The sequence below is a fragment of the Homalodisca vitripennis genome, chromosome 4 (genome assembly GCF_021130785.1).
Source record: "Homalodisca vitripennis isolate AUS2020 chromosome 4, UT_GWSS_2.1, whole genome shotgun sequence".
In the NCBI taxonomy this organism is placed as follows: Eukaryota; Metazoa; Arthropoda; class Insecta; order Hemiptera; family Cicadellidae; genus Homalodisca; species Homalodisca vitripennis.
Window position 1 is genome coordinate 150525598 of NC_060210.1, and position 19689 is coordinate 150545286.

At 32.2% G+C, this 19689-nt stretch overlaps 1 protein-coding gene across 3 annotated transcripts in view; it reads left to right on the forward strand.

The window, feature by feature from the left end:
* The window catches only part of LOC124360336 (aquaporin-like), an 85643-nt gene that overhangs the window by 5325 nt on the left and 60629 nt on the right, over positions 1-19689 (forward strand). Inside the window, exons 1-2 of one of the 3 annotated variants that reach the window (XM_046813881.1) lie at positions 1095-1159; positions 6261-6335. In XM_046813881.1, coding sequence (XP_046669837.1) covers positions 1153-1159; positions 6261-6335 — 82 coding nt within the window. In that variant the 5' untranslated portion in view covers positions 1095-1152. Of the gene's footprint in view, positions 1-1094; positions 1160-1267; positions 1287-6260; positions 6336-19689 lie in introns of those variants that run through there. The other 2 variants (XM_046813882.1, XM_046813883.1) reach the window with 2 other exon arrangements.

The following is a 19689-nucleotide window of genomic DNA, read 5'->3' on the forward strand; positions in this document are numbered from 1 at the left end:
GTGAATTAGGTGATTTTCCAACTCGACGTAGCTGTAGTAGAGTCAGTGACATGTACTAGTATCTGTACTTGGTCGGGGAGGGGTGGAGTTTGCCTCCTTTAACTGTTTCCCGATATTTATATTTGGACTCTGTGCCTGTCAGGGTCTGGAGTCAACTACGTCATAGCCACAAGGTTAATTTAAATCGAAGAAAACTTATTACACATCTCTTAAACAGATTTTAAGAGTTGCGAATTAGGATTGACCACATTATGACCAAAAGTATAAGGTATAATAACGTGATTAAATTTAACTGCTGGATTATTATACCTAGAATAAAGAATAATAGCCTAATAAGGTAAAATAACCCCAAATACATGGATTTTGGGGTTTCGCTGTTGAAATTAAAGTGAACGAAAAACTGTTTTATGTAATAGGATACTACAAACTACTAAAATGAAAAATATATATAAACTTAAACATTTGGTTAGACTATAATAGACTTAGGTCAACTCATCGAGATTATTTAAAACAATGAAGGCTACTGATTATGTTAATTCTCTTTTTCTAATTACAGCAAACCAATTAAACTATTGAAAATTTGTTAATTCATTTATTTAAATTAAATTATTGAAAGTTTTTAATACGTATATCAATGAATACTTATTTTTTATTATATAAAAAATAAGTAAATTGTTAATAACGTCGAACCAGACTTAATTAATTAATTAGGATAAGAAAAACGTGATAATAACCACGAGGTTTTGATCTAATCGGGCCAGTATACATTACACGTAAATATTTCAAAGATGAACTTATTAAAACATAAATCCGATCAGCATCTCCAAAATTACCTTTCTGAAATTGTACTTTCTAACAAATGAAAGTGTCATTTATTTTGAATTTATTAAAAAAATATTCCCTAGGTTAAAGACCTACAAATATAAACAATGAAACAATATTCCGCGGTGCGGCCTAGGAGGCGACATTGCCAAAGTTTGAAGCCATGTTTTATCTCGCTGTTTGGCAACTGGTATGTTTGTATGTTTACTTTGCGATTACACAGAAGTGAATTTGCATAAACCGTCTGCTTAACACCTCCTAAATAGTCTTGTCACCTCTGGCGTTGCGTCACTTCGGTTAAAATTGGTGCAGGCATCAAGTCACCGAAAAATGACAGGTATGATCGTTATTTTTAAAGACAACTGTTTTATGACTTATTAATGACGTGTGTCACTGTAAGCAACATCGTGGGTCATTTAAAATTAAGCATTCAATAATAAGCTGACGACGTAGGAACGTTACAAGTAAGTATTCTTGTACAACTAAAATCTTATTGGATAAAATTGTTCTTTATAATATAAATATGGATTTACTGGTGACAATCTGGAGATTTCCTCATAAAATCTAAGTTAAATCATTTTTAAATTGTCATTGAGTCTTGTTAGATATTAAAATTTGATGGTATGATCCATACGCATAGAAGTGATTTTTAGATTTGGTCTATTCTGAATATAGTCTGAAATAACGAAATGTTGTATAATTATGTTTTTAGCCAATATTGGCTTTTTAAATTTATTTCCATCATAGAAATCTCAACACTTAACAACAAAAAACAAATGCAAAATTATTCCTAGGAATTGAATATCCACATATTTGTCAGTTTATTTGCCGGAATAATGCAAATACCAGCCTGTACTTGGGGAAAACAGTTTACAATCTGCACAAAAACTAAACTTTAAATTATAAGAAAGAAAGCATCTAATAAATATATACCTAGAACTACATATAAAAAAGCGTAAAAGTAATCAAACTTGAGCGTTGCATACTTATGTCTATATTAGGCAATATAGAAAGTTTGTAGAAATGTCAGTTATATTTTTATAAAGTAAAAGCCAAAAAGCATCAGTAAATATGTAGCTCATGTTCTTTTTAAATTTTATTGCTCAAAGAAATGTACATGTAGAGAATCAAGTCAAATCAATCAATTCAATAGTTTATAGATATCGAAAGTATGAATATATAGTACTATATATGTTAAAAAGAAATAAAAATGTTGAAACAATATCAATAAAATACAAATGAGTCCTAAGTTACACATAATTTAACGGCCCCGACTTAGGAGTTCCGTTCAACATATCGATGAATGTTTTATCAAGTATTGCTTTAAATCTTTTTCAAAAGATGCCTCATTTGAAGAGCTTTTCAAACCATACGGCAAAGTATTGAATATTATTGATCCAACAAATTACATGGGCTTTTAAAAGGCGTTGCCTCGGCGATGCGTAATAATGAGTGTATCCCTGTTTCTAGTAGAATATAGGCGATTATATGTAGAGAAAGACTGCAAGTTATTGAAATTGGAGATATGTAACATAAGTGGTGAAGGTAAAGTCAAACATTTTTCTTTATTGAACACTTCCTGATAACTGTACGGCTATCAAGACCAGAGCAGCATTTTTGTTGTCTAAAAGGTTTTCCAAATGAGTTAACTAAGGCTCCCAAAAGATCAGCCCTTATATAAAAAAATAAATCAGGTTCAAGTATTTTTTCCCAAAAAAGTGTGAATAAATGTCAATGAGTGTACACAGGTACTTAGTCATTGATAAACAAAATTAATGTGTTTCGACCAATCAAAATTGGAATCCAAGTAAAGTCCCCAAAAACATGAAGATGTGGGTTCCTAGAAAGGAATATTATCAACCATGATAGCCTATCCCCCTCTATTTATTTTGGAACAATTAGGGTGTTCAGTGGAAAAAATATTACGTTTCAAGAAAACTATGTACTGAGACTTTTTAAAGATTAGTTAAAGTTAAAAATAGTTCATTTGCGAGGATGTTAGATGATTCCGCTTGGATAGTGACCCTCTTACAGTCACACTATTGAAATAAGTGACTCTTGATTAATTTGTTGAGGTCATTTACATACACGATAAATAAAAGAGGCCCAAGTATAAAACGTTGGGAAACACCAACTGTGACAGGTAAACTACTAGATTTAGGATACAGAGTTTTTCTAAAAAGGGTGTCACAAACTTCTGTGGGTAATAGTACCACCTACATAATTTCAAACAAAAAATGTCATATAAACATAGCTCGAGAAACATCTCATTTAGCCGTTTTGTATTTTGTATACTAAAATTAATATCTATAGAACTAGTAGAGCTTCAGGTATCAAACTTCGCACATAGGTAGTAATATATATGAGAAAGAAAATAATGGTATAATTTGCTTTAATAAAAACAAAATGGCAACTGTGGAAAACTTTTAAAGTCAAATGACAACAAAACCAGTACATTTATAAAAAAATGCACAAAATACAAAATATTTAGTAATGTTTATAATAATTTCAACGTTAACTTTTGCAACGAATTCGTCAACGCATGAGCGAGCATGATTACTTTATAGGTATGCAATTGAATGTGGAGTGTATGTAATTTGCTAGTTGCTCTGTGAGTGGGACTGTCTGAAATTTCCATTACAATTGCGAGATATTATGATTACTTTATAGGTATGCAATTGAATGTGGAGTGTATGTAATTTGCTAGTTGCTCTGTGAGTGGGACTGTCTGAAATTTCCATTACAATTGCGAGATATTATGATTACTTTATAGGTATGCAATTGAATGTGGAGTGTATGTAATTTGCTAGTTGCTCTGTGAGTGGGACTGTCTGAAATTTCCATTACAATTGCGAGATATTATGATTACTTTATAGGTATGCAATTGAATGTGGAGTGTATGTAATTTGCTAGTTGCTCTGTGAGTGGGACTGTCTGAAATTTCCATTACAATTGCGAGATATTATGATTACTTTATAGGTATGCAATTGAATGTGGAGTGTATGTAATTTGCTAGTTGCTCTGTAAGTGGGGCTGTCTGAAATTTCCATTACAATTGCGAGATATTATGATTACTTTATAGGTATGCAATTGAATGTGGAGTGTATGTAATTTGCTAGTTGCTCTGTGAGTGGGACTGTCTGAAATTTCCATTACAATTGCGAGATATTATGATTACTTTATAGGTATGCAATTGAATGTGGAGTGTATGTAATTTGCTAGTTGCTCTGTGAGTGGGACTGTCTGAAATTTCCATTACAATTGCGAGATATTATGATTACTTTATAGGTATACAATTGAATGTGGAGTGTATGTAATTTGCTAGTTGCTCTGTGAGTGGGACTGTCTGAAATTTCCATTACAATTGCGAGATATTATGATTACTCTATGTTATTACAAACTACATCTAGATACCACGAACTGATAGAAAGTTTAATACAATGTGTTTTTAATTCGATGTTATATCAACATCAACTTTATTAGTTATTTCTGTACCTGAAACATCTTTGTATTTTGATTTTAATTTTCTCTCCAAGTTTACCTCTTCAACTCCATAATATATTATTGGTCTAAAATATCTTTATGAATAAATGACGTTAAAGATATTTAGACAAAATTAAAGATGTATAATATAATAACAATATAATCTATATGTTATGGTCTGTAATATAACATTTATTGTAGTATATTTATAATAAATGTGATATTGATTCATTTTAAAAGCTTCCGTGAAAGTAATCCATATTGCAAGGAAGTTTGGAAAGTTTGTACCTGCAATGTTTGGAAACCTCTCATCTGTACCATTCCTCGTTCGGTGAAACATGTAACTTTACTCATGGTAGCCTACCTTCTGACGAACCCAGAAATTAATGAATACCCAAGTTATTACACAGTACAATGTGAACAAGTTTTATTGTTACAGTCAGGCATTGCTACAACAAAACCACAAAATTGCAAGAAATTTAAAACACAACAGTCACAAAAACATGAAACTGAAAGGCTATTGGATTGAAAGTGCTTATTACAACGATGATTGATGAATTCATTAACTAAGTGCACACAATTTAATTACCATACTTTATTTACATAGCATATGCAGCAATAACATTTACACTAAGGGTGGTATTACTCATGACTATAGTTTTATGTATTACGAAGTATATAAAGTACATACGCACATATATCTAGCGAAGATAATTACTAATGAATATATGAATATGAAATTAATACAATATTAATAACACAGTTTAAGTAGGAAGTGATCTATAATGCAAAAATATGAATAAAAGGTGAATTTTATCCAAACCTGCAGCACTAGTATGGTAGTTTATAATCATTAATCTATATATATATAAAATGAAACTGTTCGTGTGTAACAGCATCACTCACAAACGGCTGGACGGATTCGCCTAATTTTTTTTTTAACTTGTTCGTCTTGATCTGTAGAAGGTTATAGGATACTTTTTATCCCTGTCCCGATTCAGGATTCCGCCCCACTGGTTACAGAAATACCCGTAAGAAATGCATTGCAGCAAACATATGTTATTAAGTGAAAGAGTCTTTTCAAATTTTTAATCAGCTGTTCTTTGTAAACATATATAATGCGACAAAAAATATATTTATATATAAATTTCTTTACACTTATAGTTTTAAAGCATAGAGTAAGCTTAAGAGAAACGACAAATTTTGTTTAAACTGTTTCTGCAATCATCATAATATATAAAAATGAATGTTTGTGTGTTTGTCCTTTATAGACTCAGAAACTATTGGACCGATCACTATGAAAATTTGTATTTTTCTATGTAGAAGGTTTATACGCAATGCCCATTGATGTAACTAACCACCAGGCTGTACTGCAAGATATAAAAGTTATCAAAGCGCCTGCACATTATAAACTGCAATTACAACACAGTAGTTACGTATATTAAAATATCCAAACACTATTTGAAGGCAAAAAAAAAATACGGGCAAAGCTTAAGAGACGAGTGCGAAGCCGCGGGAAACAGCTAGTAATATTATATGGAAAAGTCATGTTTCAATTTCACACAATTAAATAATCTATTTAAGTGCATACGTAAGTAACTTAGAAAACGATGTACTTGTGTATAAAATCAAGGATGAGAAGTGATAATTGAACACGTAGTAGACCAGACCTCCGCTGTAGCATGTGGAAATCCCTGAGTAAGATGAGACCAAGGTGCCAATTCGTTAATTGACGTCGTTCTGAGGAAGTCCTTGAGGTGCCAAGATTACAAGACTGACTTTTAAGAGAACCGATCCTATGAGTTACAACTCGCGCATGAGGTTTTAGATAACCACGAGATAATGTTATCAGCGACAATGCTATCGTGTTTGCCTGGAATAGTGACAATTAGCTAGCGGTCGCGCTGAGATACGAGGTCAGCACACTGGCAGTGACTCGCTGTTGTCTGTTCTAGTGTGGTCCAGGAAGATGTCCGGGGAAACTGTGCCTCCGTGTGCCGCGGCGGCTAATGGCGACACGAGGATTCAAGGTATGTCTGTATTTACACTCATGTTTCATGACCAATGTACGCTGTATTGTGAATGAAGAAATTGGAACAACAACTAATATACAATTTAATTAACATAGAACATTAAAATATTCCATATAATAACAAAATACACTCATAAATAAACACACACAAATGTTTTTGAATAAAGAAAATATGTTTCTGTTTTTACATTTTAACATGATCTTCTGATTATAATAAAAAAAGAAGCGTTTTGTGTAATGTTGTCATAATCAAATACAGAAAAATATTAAATATAATCACGGAAGAGAATACTAAAACGTTTTAGTAACCAATTAATTAACACGTGCTTATATTTTAAATAAATAATTTTGTAGAACAACATTTCAAATTAAAAAAATATGCATTGTTTGTAAGGAGATATAATTTTTCTCAGTTTTTCAGAGTAACTCGTCATTCATAAATAAAAGTATCAAATATCAACTATGATTACAAGTGTATTAAATTGTTTGACATTAAATAACAAACAGACTCCTGTTACACATAGATAACAAAACATAGGTTATAAAATCACGTACACATTTGGAATTTTTACTATAGATGCATTACCAATTCGTCATAAAGAATTACCTTATACATGGAGTGATCATCTATGACGAGGATCTAATAACAGTAAAGAGTACAATTGAACCAAATGTAAAGTATTTTTTTTAATTTCTTGAAATTGGAAAATTTATTTTCTCTTTTAACGAGGGGCAAAAGTTCTTATATAGTTGTAAATCATAAGGGTTGGCTATACTAAGTCTATGCATAAGTGTTCACCACAACCCCAAAACATGTTTGAAAAATTCTAAGTGAATTGTTATGTTTGGGAGGAGATAAAAGAATTTAGTGGATCCTATTGTAAATTGGTAGGAAGATTCTAATTTTACCTACTAAGCAGCTTCACTAATCTACAGCAACCATAATTAATTATCAATACATAATGACTTTCTGGTATCCTAAATAAAATAACTTAAATCATTCCGAATGAAACTGTATTGCAGTTAATGGACATACTTTACAACTATCACTGATTTTTCCACAACTAGTTTACGAATAGGAAAAGGTAGGTACGACCATCATAATAGGGATATAGAACATATTTTACGACGTTTTACATAAATCATTCTTATCGTACTCTGAAACCATGTTGTGACTTTTGCAATTGCTACTTTTATATCCTGAAATAAACAAGAAAAATAATTACTCCACGCAGTTACGTAACCTCATTCTTTTCTTGTTCAACAATGTCAGCTAAAACCAAGGATTAACAAATTCAGCCCTGAGGTATTAGTTGAGGTATTGCAAAATGTGAAGAGATGGGTAGATCATATACTCATTGTCCTCTGTGAGCGCCTGGGGCTGGAAACATATTCTGTAAGTAATTGGCTTTAGTACACGACCTCCGGGAGACGCTATGACGACATAAGGAAACAAAGCTCATACACCACTGTAATCCCTTAGTACCATACAAGAACCCGACCCTGGAACTTCGAATTTTAATGATAAGTATATATTTGAATTACAAAATAGAACTGAACTCAATGTACAATAAATACTCATCTAACAGTAATATATCAAGATCTTATATAATGTGTACAGTAGTAGTAGATAGCATTTTATCCAATTCCTTTTTCAGGGTATTATAAACAAATGTTATTGTTTCAATAACAACGATTTATATCATGTTAACCAGTTTTCCTGGTTTATAGATAACAGTACACGCTACAACAATGGAATACAGCAAAAATCGACGTTCTCACTTACACCTGCACAATTACTGGATATCCAGGAACGGCATACCGTACCATTAACTGTGATTGTACATATCGCTGCCCGGCCATGTTGTAATTTCGCGAAAACAATTATACCACGATTTATTACTCAATTTTTTCTAATTTGAACAGCAGTATCAAATTGTTACCCAACATTGTAAGAAGTTATTAACATAAAGTTAGTGGCCGGGCCAGCGTCATGCACGCTTGGCTTTGTCGGAATTCCATTAAAACAATTGTGCAATGATTTAGTACTAATTTAGTACTAATTTGCACAGAAGTTTAATAATCTGTACCCAAAACAGTAAAATGTTATTAATAAATCGTAATGGTTGGGCTAATGACGCCCACTCGGCCTTGTTGGACTTCATGTCAGGGCGGAATTGTATTAAAAAAAGAAAAAAAATGTATACCACAAAGTAACAAATTATTTACAAAAACGGAATAGCCTTAGCCATGTTGGAATTCCATGTCATTGTGGGTTTTTCTGAAAACAATTATGCTAAGATTTAGTACTTATATAGTACTAATTTTCACAGCAATATCAGAATGCTTATCCAATGAAGTTAAAAGCTATTAAAAACGTAATGGCCACCCTAGCAACATGCTCTTATGACTAAGGTAGAATTTGATGAAAATCATTATTGTTGATTAGGTAGTCGGTTTGTACTAATATGTACAGCAATATCAGAATTGGTAACGATCACAGTAAACATGTACTAATAATATATTACTCGGGATAGCGAAATGTTGCCCCGGCCATCTGAATAATTATATTGTTTAGTAAATAAAGAGCAATACACTTTAATAAAGTGAGTTATTTTAATGGTAAAACATTTATGTCCTAAAGAAAACTAGCTATGAATTATTCACACTAATAAATAATATAGAAAGGACAATGATATTGAGTTTGATCCAAATGTTATGCACACTGGAGGTCTTTGGAAACTATAAGAGATACAGCAAAGATTAAATGGATTAAGTTGTGTGTCATGTAAAGTTAATTATTTGTTGTATCTGTCCCTCTCTGCGCTCAAAAAAAGGTCTTATGTCAACATTTTCAAACTGTCACAGCTCTGGTATTTGTACCTATAATAAAACGTTTTTAACATGAAATCTGCATTACATTTTTTCTAGCTTTGAAATGTTATGAACATTTTTTTCGAGATTAGCAAGCATGAGGTGTAGTGATTTGTTTTATATTAAACGACCTTTTTTACTTAATGAAAATAACTTTTTTTAATATTTCAAAAATACCATTTATGTTATACATTTCTTGTGACTTTCGTCAAATAATTCATAAAAACCCGTTTTTGTATGGTTGTTTGAAGGGGATTTTAATCACACTATTCAAAAGGTTGGCAAACCTGATTGATATTTTATTATATAACAACGCCAGTCTAAAATTAATGTTACTGGCATTTTCGTGACGGATTAGTACACTAACATATTAATTTGAAATTGTAAACACAGGTAAGACATAGACGTGCAATGAAACTGCGTTGGACTGTTGAACCTAAAAACCTTACCAAAGTAATTCTTTAACAAATGCCTATTGATTAATGATACTTAGTAAAAGTAAAAAGTGTTTACTAAAAAAGGAAATTCGTAAATATTTTTATGGAATACATAAAAAACTGCAGGCCAATGGCTGTACATAGCCTTAGAAATTATAGAGTGCATTGGGCACAGGGCACCAGGTGTTGGAATTCCTGCAGCCTTACTCCGAAGCTACGGTGATTTTGTTAATTATTTCTTTTTAATTGTTTTATGTTTTATTCTCGATGTAACAAATCCTACAAATATATATAATGTCAATTGGATACACTAAGACTCAGAATTCGATATTCATTCGTACATAAATAAATTTAAATGTTGAAAACTGTACCCCAAACAAGGTATTAATATATATAAAAACGATGACAACTCATATAAAAAGTGAAAATATACCAAGTTTTTCAACAACTGCAGTGCTGCCCACGATGAAATATCTGCGTCCACTGCTACTATGTAGGCTCAAACCCCCAAACTACTGCTATAGATAAAATTTTACTCTTTAGGCCTAGGCCTGAAAGTGTTAAGGATTCACGGAAAACTAAAATATTTAAACTACTGTACAATGCTTACCTAGCTATTTAACATGTAGTCAACACCTTCTATGCGATTTTGTTCTGTGAGATAGTAAACAGTTAGGAATGCGCGGAATGAAGTCAGAACATACATGAGTCAGTGCATTACTATTCCAGTGCCTTCTATTCGATAATTGATTAGGCAATTTTACAGATTTCATTAGAACATGCTTCCTTATCACTCTGTCGTCATGTTTATTCACAGCATGTTTATCGTCTAACGTTATACATTTGAAATCAAGCATACATTACAAACATTTATTTGTGTCAATGAACTATTATGGATGATTCTTATATCTCAGTTTTGCAGATACAGTGTTGACCAATTACATGCCATATTGTTTTATAATTGGTTAAACTTTAGCGAAGCCTATCACTCGTAGGGCAGAAAACCTCACTTTTGTCTGTCTGTCCGCACCAAAACGTACTGATGAAATTGTAGAAGAAGCTTCATTTATATATTCGAGTTCGACGATGATGATGATGCATATTGGTTCATAGGATTTGACTGAGAGTTAGCGAATACATACATTGATACATTGGTATTATATATAAACATGACGGCATCTTAAAAATGTCTCAATAAACAAAATTTGAATCAAACTCAATACACCCATAAGAGGTTCAAACATATGCCATATTAATATATGTAGCCTAACTATCTGGTGGGTAAATTGAAACTGTTTTGAAACCATTTAAACACTGATATTCAACCAAATCTACTGAATGAAAATCATAATGTATCGTGTGGCAAGGTATGCCGAGAAAAATTTCATATGTAAACTTTAAATTTTGCATGAAACTTAATTTCTACATTGAGTATTATGATGCGTTATTTTCGTAAAAACATATTTTTTGTAAGATTGTCTCTATGTCTATCTGTCAACCTCAGCAAAGCCTGTTACGGCAGGCGGTGTGGCATACTCTAATTTGCTTAGTATGGAAAAGAGTACACGTAACAATTTACTGATATAAAGTGAAAAGTTTTCTGGAACGGTAGAAACATTATTGGGATAGTTGTTGAACTTGGACTGACACTACGGATAAGGACAAAATTCGGAGGCAAGAAAAACGTTTTGGCCTAAAAAATTAAATACATGCTGCAAAATCCAATGAAATAAACATACGATATATTTGATGTGATATCACAGTGCAGGTCATAGTAAAATTAGTTTCTACAGCAGTGCAATAATTACTGTTGATCAGTGTGGTAGTGTGGGTAGTGTGTAGGTCTCTGACTAGTCAACAGCAATACAGCGGTGATTACTCAAGTATCATTAACTGCGACTACATACCTGTATGCTGTTAGCGACGGATTCAAATTAACGTCTGATTTAATCTGGTGACATTTTCATTTGCTTGATGTTCAGATACGAACGCGATATATATATATATATATATATATATATATATATATATATATATATATATATATATATATACTTCACACGCTTTTCGTAAGCTTTGCTTGTATATGAGCACTTCTGGTTCAAGTAAATAACGATTCCAATGCCGATGTAGAGTTTGTCTTGTTTCCACGATCAAGAAAATCTGTGAAAAGTGTACGTTTATATGCATAGTACACATTCATGTACTTTGTTATAAAGTGGTTTAACATTCAAACTTTAAGTTCAACCAGAGATGTATTTTAAAGACAAATATACATCCAAATTCAAATAGTGTTTGGTTACGAGACGTAACTGTCTCGTAATTGCAGTTTTTAATATACAAGCATTTTTAAAATGTATCTTTTGCAGCGCCGCCTGGTGGCGAGTTTAATCAATTGGCACAGCATATAAACCTCCGTGAAAAAGTAAATATACATACAAGTTTTCACAATGATTGGTGATATACTTTAAGATTCTATTAAGGACATATATATATATATAAAATTTAGAAATATTCTATTTTACACAACAGCTGATTGGAAACTTGATGTTTATGGTATTCGTTTCTAATTATTTATTTCGGGTTTATTAGGATAAAATGAGAGGGAATTCACTGTGTTGCAGTTCTTTATCTTTTACATGTTTGACCCAAATTAATATAGATTTGGACTAAATGATCTGTTCCACTGCTGGGTACTGGGTATTCTATGGTTCTATATTCTCGGACGTGATTGACTCACACACGACACGGTGTGCTGCGACCCGACGTCAATATTTATGAAGGTAATTAACAAGCTGTGTAGATCCGTCAGACAGGCCACAGTGAGGCTCGGCCACCGACACATGTCACTCACACGGGCCGTGTTCTCCTCAACAATCGACCATTCCAGGCCAGTGAGTAAACTGACTTCGATCACCTTTTATTCGTGTCTATACTTAAGTGTTTAAAATAAGAACTCGTTTAGTTATCGCAAAAATACATCTAATTTACAAATGATTCCTTTTTGCCAATGTTCATTAATTACTTTCAATTTTCCGGGTTCTCCAAGTCTATACGCCATTTCATTAAGCTACATGTGATATATGATTTTAATCTTTTTAGTTATGTTTATCTTGCGATTTTCTCATTATTATGATGGTTACTCATAAAACCAATGTAAAAATATTCGATAACTCTTAGCCAAATTCCACAGATTGAAAAAAATTCCACATAAAAGCACCATAATCGAACTTGATGTTGCATTCATGCAAAATTTTAAATATTTAGGTCAGTTCGTTTTCGAGCGAACAGGATTTGATTACGCTTAGCCAATAAATGAGTTTGAACGTATCAAAACCCGTGGGGATAAAACTTATTAAATGAGTGTAAATCCAACCCAGGTCTGTTGAATATGTATAGGACTTTAAGTTCAAACAAATTTTTAATCATAAAGATATTCGCTTCACATATCAATGCTCAAACCCCCATTTGGAGTTTCCCTAGAATATCGGAGACAATACTAGATAAACATACGCTAAACAATCTTTAGCGAGATTTAGCATAGAAAGTAGAAAAAACATTTATACGCTTAATCGCTATCGAAGTTAAAGTAAACATTTGCAAACACTCTATGTTGTGTGTAATACCTAATAGTTCAGAAGAATCAGAGATTAAAATCCCTCCCCTATCAGTTGAATATGCTGTACTTCTGAAACTATGCGCTACAGATGTCTAAACAAAGTGTATAAAAACATCTACAATGTGCAGATCAATGTGAAGATATTTCCAGCTGTTCTTTATTAAAGAATTCATTCATATAAATAATAACACGTAATTTTAGAGCAATTTTACATCTGCATTTTAAGTTTTATTCGTCTCGATTGTAAGTTCTTCTTTAATAAAGAGCAATCGATTTAGATGTATCATCTTGACATGTATCATCTTCATAGGGACTCAATACAGCGGATGCCACGTATACTTTATAGATTCTTACGCCCATACTAATTACTGTAACCAGTATTGTTATAAATGTTTGATTTATATTAAACTGATAGATTATTTATTTAGGGACCCTTTGTAATCTATTTCATTTAGTCATACGAAAATCTATTTCGTTTAGAATTATTCAATATAAACTAGTCAATAAAGAATTAAGTTCGTTTATATCTCTTTTTGATTTAATTCAAGTGGTAAAAAAGATTAAGCCAGTCGAAAAAGGGTCAGCTTGATACATAAACATTTCTTAGTTATCCACAATTTTTTAAGGATCCCACATCTTAAATTGTGTCACTCCCCTTCCGTCAATTACGTGTGTTCATCAATTATTGATACAAAGGTTCTAGAAACTTGAAATTTGGTACAAGGGTTCCTCTTAAACCAAAGAAGAACTAAAGCAATTTAAGAGGCCAAAGGGAAAAAAAAATTATGGTTGCCTGTAAAGTCGGTTTTACAGGCGAAGATTTTACGTGACAACGTCTTTTTCTCGGTAGAATATTTATTGATATGAAAATTATTAAATTGCACAATAGGAACAAGGAATTGAATGAAAATAAGAATTGCACAAATTTTAACTATAGAAATATATTTTGTTTACTAAAACATTGTACATAATTTGAAATTAATTAAAATTTGTTATTGTAAATGGTAAAGTTGAATAAAACATTTACTAAAATTGGAATTTGAAATTCCTTGCTAAACACAGTTAAATTCTAACTCCGCGCGTGGTGATTGGTCGGTTTAGTTCGTTTGTTTGGTCGCACTGTTATGACAGGTTAGAGGTTATAATTTGTTATTTTAAATGTTTGACTAGCAATACGCGCTGTTTCTTCTCAATCGACTGAATTACGATTGATTGCAGAGTGATTTAAACTAATAATTTACTTAACACTATCAACATTTGTCAATAGTATGACATAACCTATAAACTCAGTTTCTCAACTTTTGTGTCAATCTAACAATTAATCAATCAATCATAGTTTACGATAATGAAATATCAGTGTACAATTATTTACCTTTATTGTTGTAGTTGTTGTAAATGACGAATCTAAGCACTCCACATTTTCACGAATAAACATGGTTATCTGCTTTATCCCGTGCGGCGGACCCACAGTTATCTGCTTTATCCCGTGCGGATCCCGTGCGGCGGACCCACTGGACGGGCATCGTAACGTTACCGGGCGTTACACTTTTTCATGAGTGACTCCGAGCCGCAACCTAATTTAAGACGTTGTCACGTCAAAACCTTTAAAATGTTAACATTAGAATTATGGCAACCACGATGACTACGAGAAAATCGCAGAATAAACAAATCCATAAACAAACTGAATACAGTATTTTGACATTATTCAGTAAGTTATCAACACACGTGATGATATTACTTTGTTGGATTAGATAGTAAGACTTTCTTTACGTTCTGCCGAGTCCTTCAATACTCTGTTGTATCGGTAAATTCAATGTCGAATTGTTAACATCTGTACACTCTTGGCTTTGATTACTAAACAGACTACGATACGATATTTTATGCAGTTATAGCATCTTTTGCCAATTGAAACGTTTTGGATTCGGGTTATAATGCGGGGAACGAAGAAACAATGATTGTAAATAAATTACAGAAAAGTAATAATTTGCGAAATTGAGTTAAGTCTAATAATATTAAAGAAACAACCAACATTTTAATTTTCATTCATAATAGGTCTTTTATTAAATCGAAAATACCTCCGGGCTATCTCACACAGTTCTGTAAGTTATAAAAAAATATGATCTTGATCTCTAATTTGCATTACAGCAAACAAATGATATTAATTGAAATAGCCTGTGAAATGTTATACGGCAGTTTTATGACAGCACAAATACAAAATTAATTAGTTTAACCACTATTTTAAATTGTTTTACATTTGCTTGGTCAGTACTATAATAAAATATCAAAGACAAACTTACTACTTAACTTTTACTGTAAATTTAAAGACTTATAAAACACATCTTCGTTGTATTTTGAGAAGTAGGCTGCTCAGGCCTTATATAAAAGGTGTAATAAGACAAAGTCAAATAAGGAACAAAAAGATACTAAGACCGGAGTAAATTGAAATGGCCATAAATATACATTTCTTCGCTTCCTTGTACGTGATAAAAAAATCCAACATTGGAGTTGGAAATAATAAACTTCACTCGAATCACAAGTAGTCATACACGTGCAAAGCCTACTAAATTGCGTGCGAAGATGTGGATAACTGCTAGTTATAAATAACAGGTCTAGTGCAATAGTGCTATATAACCACCGTACAGAACTAGCCTTACTGAACAAGTCACAGTATGAATGCAAGTCTTTTAAAGTTGAAGCTTTAGGGTCCCTACAAGTTCTAGCAATAAACATAAATTGTGGATTATTGCAACTTGTACAGGCATTATTAACTGTAACCCAAGTTGATCCCTTACATTGCTGTGAGATGGATTCTATGAAGTTGGTGACAAGGCAGACACTGAGGAGATTCATAGTTTTCCGCAGTTACAGGAAGGAGTCGAGTATAGGATAACTAAACGCAATTTTATAAAATGTTAACAAACACAAGAAATCATGTTTTATCATTCTTAGTTTAGTGTCTGTCCATCTATACAGGATTTTGTTAAATTTTACACAATCACTTCTAAAAAACCGCTCTAGTGAATTTCTTGAAACTCTACCATTATTTAACACAGTATATTTATTTTTGGTTTAATATTTGATTCTGAAATATAAAGGTAATCAGTGGTAGGTAATGAAAATACTAATGTTCGTATAAACATGTACAGCAACAATTATTTACTGTTGGGATTTGAATACATGGGAGAGTTCAATGTTACTGTTCTATCTACTGTATGATAATAATATTAAGGTCTAATCTAACACATTAATAGAAATGAAGAAACGATCAAAGTAGCACTACACAGACAGCAACTACAACGTGCTGTTAGTGGACAGCAGTGTCGAACAAGTTCTCAAAAACTCCGCTAGGTAGTGTAGCACTACAGTGTGCCGTGTGTGCAGTTGGATAATAAACTCTTGGGCACGTCCACTGTAATTTTCTTCCGATTTATTCAACAATATAGAGTGGCAGGGGAACAAGTTGTCTGGGAAGTGATAAATTTAAACACTGTATAAAGATTGTAATGAAATGTATAAAAGCTTCTGCTAGTGGCTATATCGCTTAAATCATAGAGTAAATAATTAATAGTATGGTATAAAAAGGATTATACAAGTATTAGATATCAAGTACGTTAGATATATTTTCAAAACCTTAAACTTTTATGTTGACAACTTAATTTAAAAAAAATGTTCTTTAGTTAATACATAATAAATGAACGTTATAATTTATTGTACAGCCTGTAGACTGTAGGGAGAGTGTTCACCTTTCTTTCTCCACTCTGAACAGATATTCCGTGGTTTTCTTATCATACCAATGAGCGCCATTTATTTAGTCAGCCATTCAGTCTAGGGTTATAAATTAACTCCCCGCCACCAAACTCCCCAATTCCACTCTGTCAGAAACGTTTTAATGAAGCTAAAATGAGTATATTTTCCATTTTAAAATTATATAGCTGCGTTTGATTATATAGTCATAATTTCTAGTGAGCCACTTCAAGAAAAAGAAGACCTACGTAAGTACACGGGTTATAGAATTTTGTTTGTAACAATAAAGTTCGTGGATACGTAAGTTAACTGTGAAAGGCATAACGCGTACGTTTAATATCCTAATGGATATGACTTTATATATTGTTTATATTGTGAGGGAAACAGCTAACGGTAAAATACTTAAGTAAGGGTTTTATATATGAGCAGATTCCAATCTTATATTTCACAATTATCTTTGGTCAGGTAACACTATTATATTTTGGGATGAAGTCGTCATAACATACGATTATCGATATCTGATGCAATAATCACTATCTATTGTAACTATCGTTGAACAACAGAAACAACAGAAGGTGTAATATACAGTACATATTCCTAAGTACAGTTTACTCACGAAACTGTTCATTTATACGTAACTGCTTAAACTAAAGCAAGTATCAACCACATGATTAGTGGCTTTTAAAATCATATCAGGAAAACAATCAGAAGTAAAAGAGTTGATTGATGTACGTTGTGAGAAAGACGTACGTATCGGATTACCTACTAAGTAGCTCATCAATTTCTTGATTCACGTCCTAGAGTTCAAATGGGTCTTCCTAAAACGCTAATTGGTTTACATTAAGATGCTTCGATAATTAATTTATAGCCATTTAATTTCTCTGTTGACATAAAATATGTAAAGGATTTTTCTTCACAAGGATTTACAGACATTTAAAGTAAGAAGTTAAAGCAATTCTGCAACCAAACCCAAACAAAACAGCTTGATCATAAAAATATTAATTGTTCAGTATAACAATTTTTCAGAAAGTGACTTTTAAAAATATTTATGACTTAATAACATATGTTTAATGAAATACAATTAACAAAATATTTGTAATAAGTTTTCTAAGGGAATTAATTTTATGAATAGCCTAAAAGTATGTAATTCTTTCCAGTCAACCTCCATGTAAATACTTTAACAACTCATATCCAAATCTTAAACCGTTTTGATTTGGGTCTAAATAAAAGAAACTCGTAAATTTGTTTCAAATGCCTACCGCTCCTTATTTAGTAACCAAAACGGTTTTAAGTTTTCCTGTTTTAAAGATGGTGCTTGGTTTGTGAATACAATTTTGTTTGTACAACAAATTACAACCGAGGACCGATTACACCACCGATTCGAAACATAAATTCCGAATTAACCGCGAACTCTATTCTCTGAGACAAGCGATTAGGAAAGATGATACGAAAATGTAACTCCGGACAAGACCTGGTTGTCAATATCTCAAATTCCTTTGCCCCTTTATATACCAATATGGGGTTTACCGGTATCCCCCATCAATGTCATCCAATAAAAGGTAAGTTTGCTGCCTCCATTTTGCTAATGTGAACACAATGACTTCTGTAAGAACTGTTTCGTACTAACCAGTATTATGCACGACGTAAGCATGAGTATACATGATACCGGGCATTTCCTCCTTTGTAGAACCAATATATTAATTTCTCCACGATCTACACGTTAGGGAGTTTTCCCTTTCCACGTCAGAAGTTGAGAAGATATCAATGGTTTTAAAGACAAGGGTAAATAATTAAGGTCATTGTGAATACTTCAAGTTTAAGTGAATACTGTAGTTAATACGGTAATATAAAAGAATATTTTCGGACATTATTCTTTTTCCAGTGATACAAAAAATTAGTTCGACTACTTTTCGAGATCTGCGATCTGAACATTTACTTCGTTACGGATAAATAATCTAAAACACTCGTACAATCTAGATTCAAGTAAACAAATAATACCAATTCGTTGTCAGAGGTTGGCTATAGTGTGCAGACCTGTGGATTAACAGAACTATGTTCTTTAGTTAATCTTTTAATAACTGTATGTACCTGAGGAAGAGATCAGATCGTAGATTCCGAAACGTGGTGTTACTGATGTCTTATTACTGAACGATTGCATATGTCCAAAATATCTGTTCGCTTGACAATCTTCCTATCGAAAAAACAAATTTAAAAAAAGCAAAGCGATTAGTTCAGTTTTAAATTTTATATGTGTAAAATTTTAGTACCCATAACATTTATTACTGTAGTTCACTCCATAAATTTGTTAGATAACCATCGCTATAGCAAGTCATAGCTAATACAGCAATTTTCGGCGTATTCAATTCCTAAAAAAAATAATAATAAATTTAAACAAAGTCACGCTCACTTAACACATTGAATGCGGTGGACGCACATTACTACTATCCTGGTTGTCCTAAAGTCTGTCATATTGAAAGTGTTGAATATTAATTTATACCAGGGAAAACTTTAGATTGTATTTTCTCAGTGAAGCAGTCTCCACTCTGTATGTACTAACCAGTATTATGCACGACGTAAGCATGAGTATACATGATACCGGGCATTTCCTCCTTTATAGAACCAATATATTAATTTCTCCACGATCTACACGTTAGGGAGTTTTCCCTTTCCACGTCAAA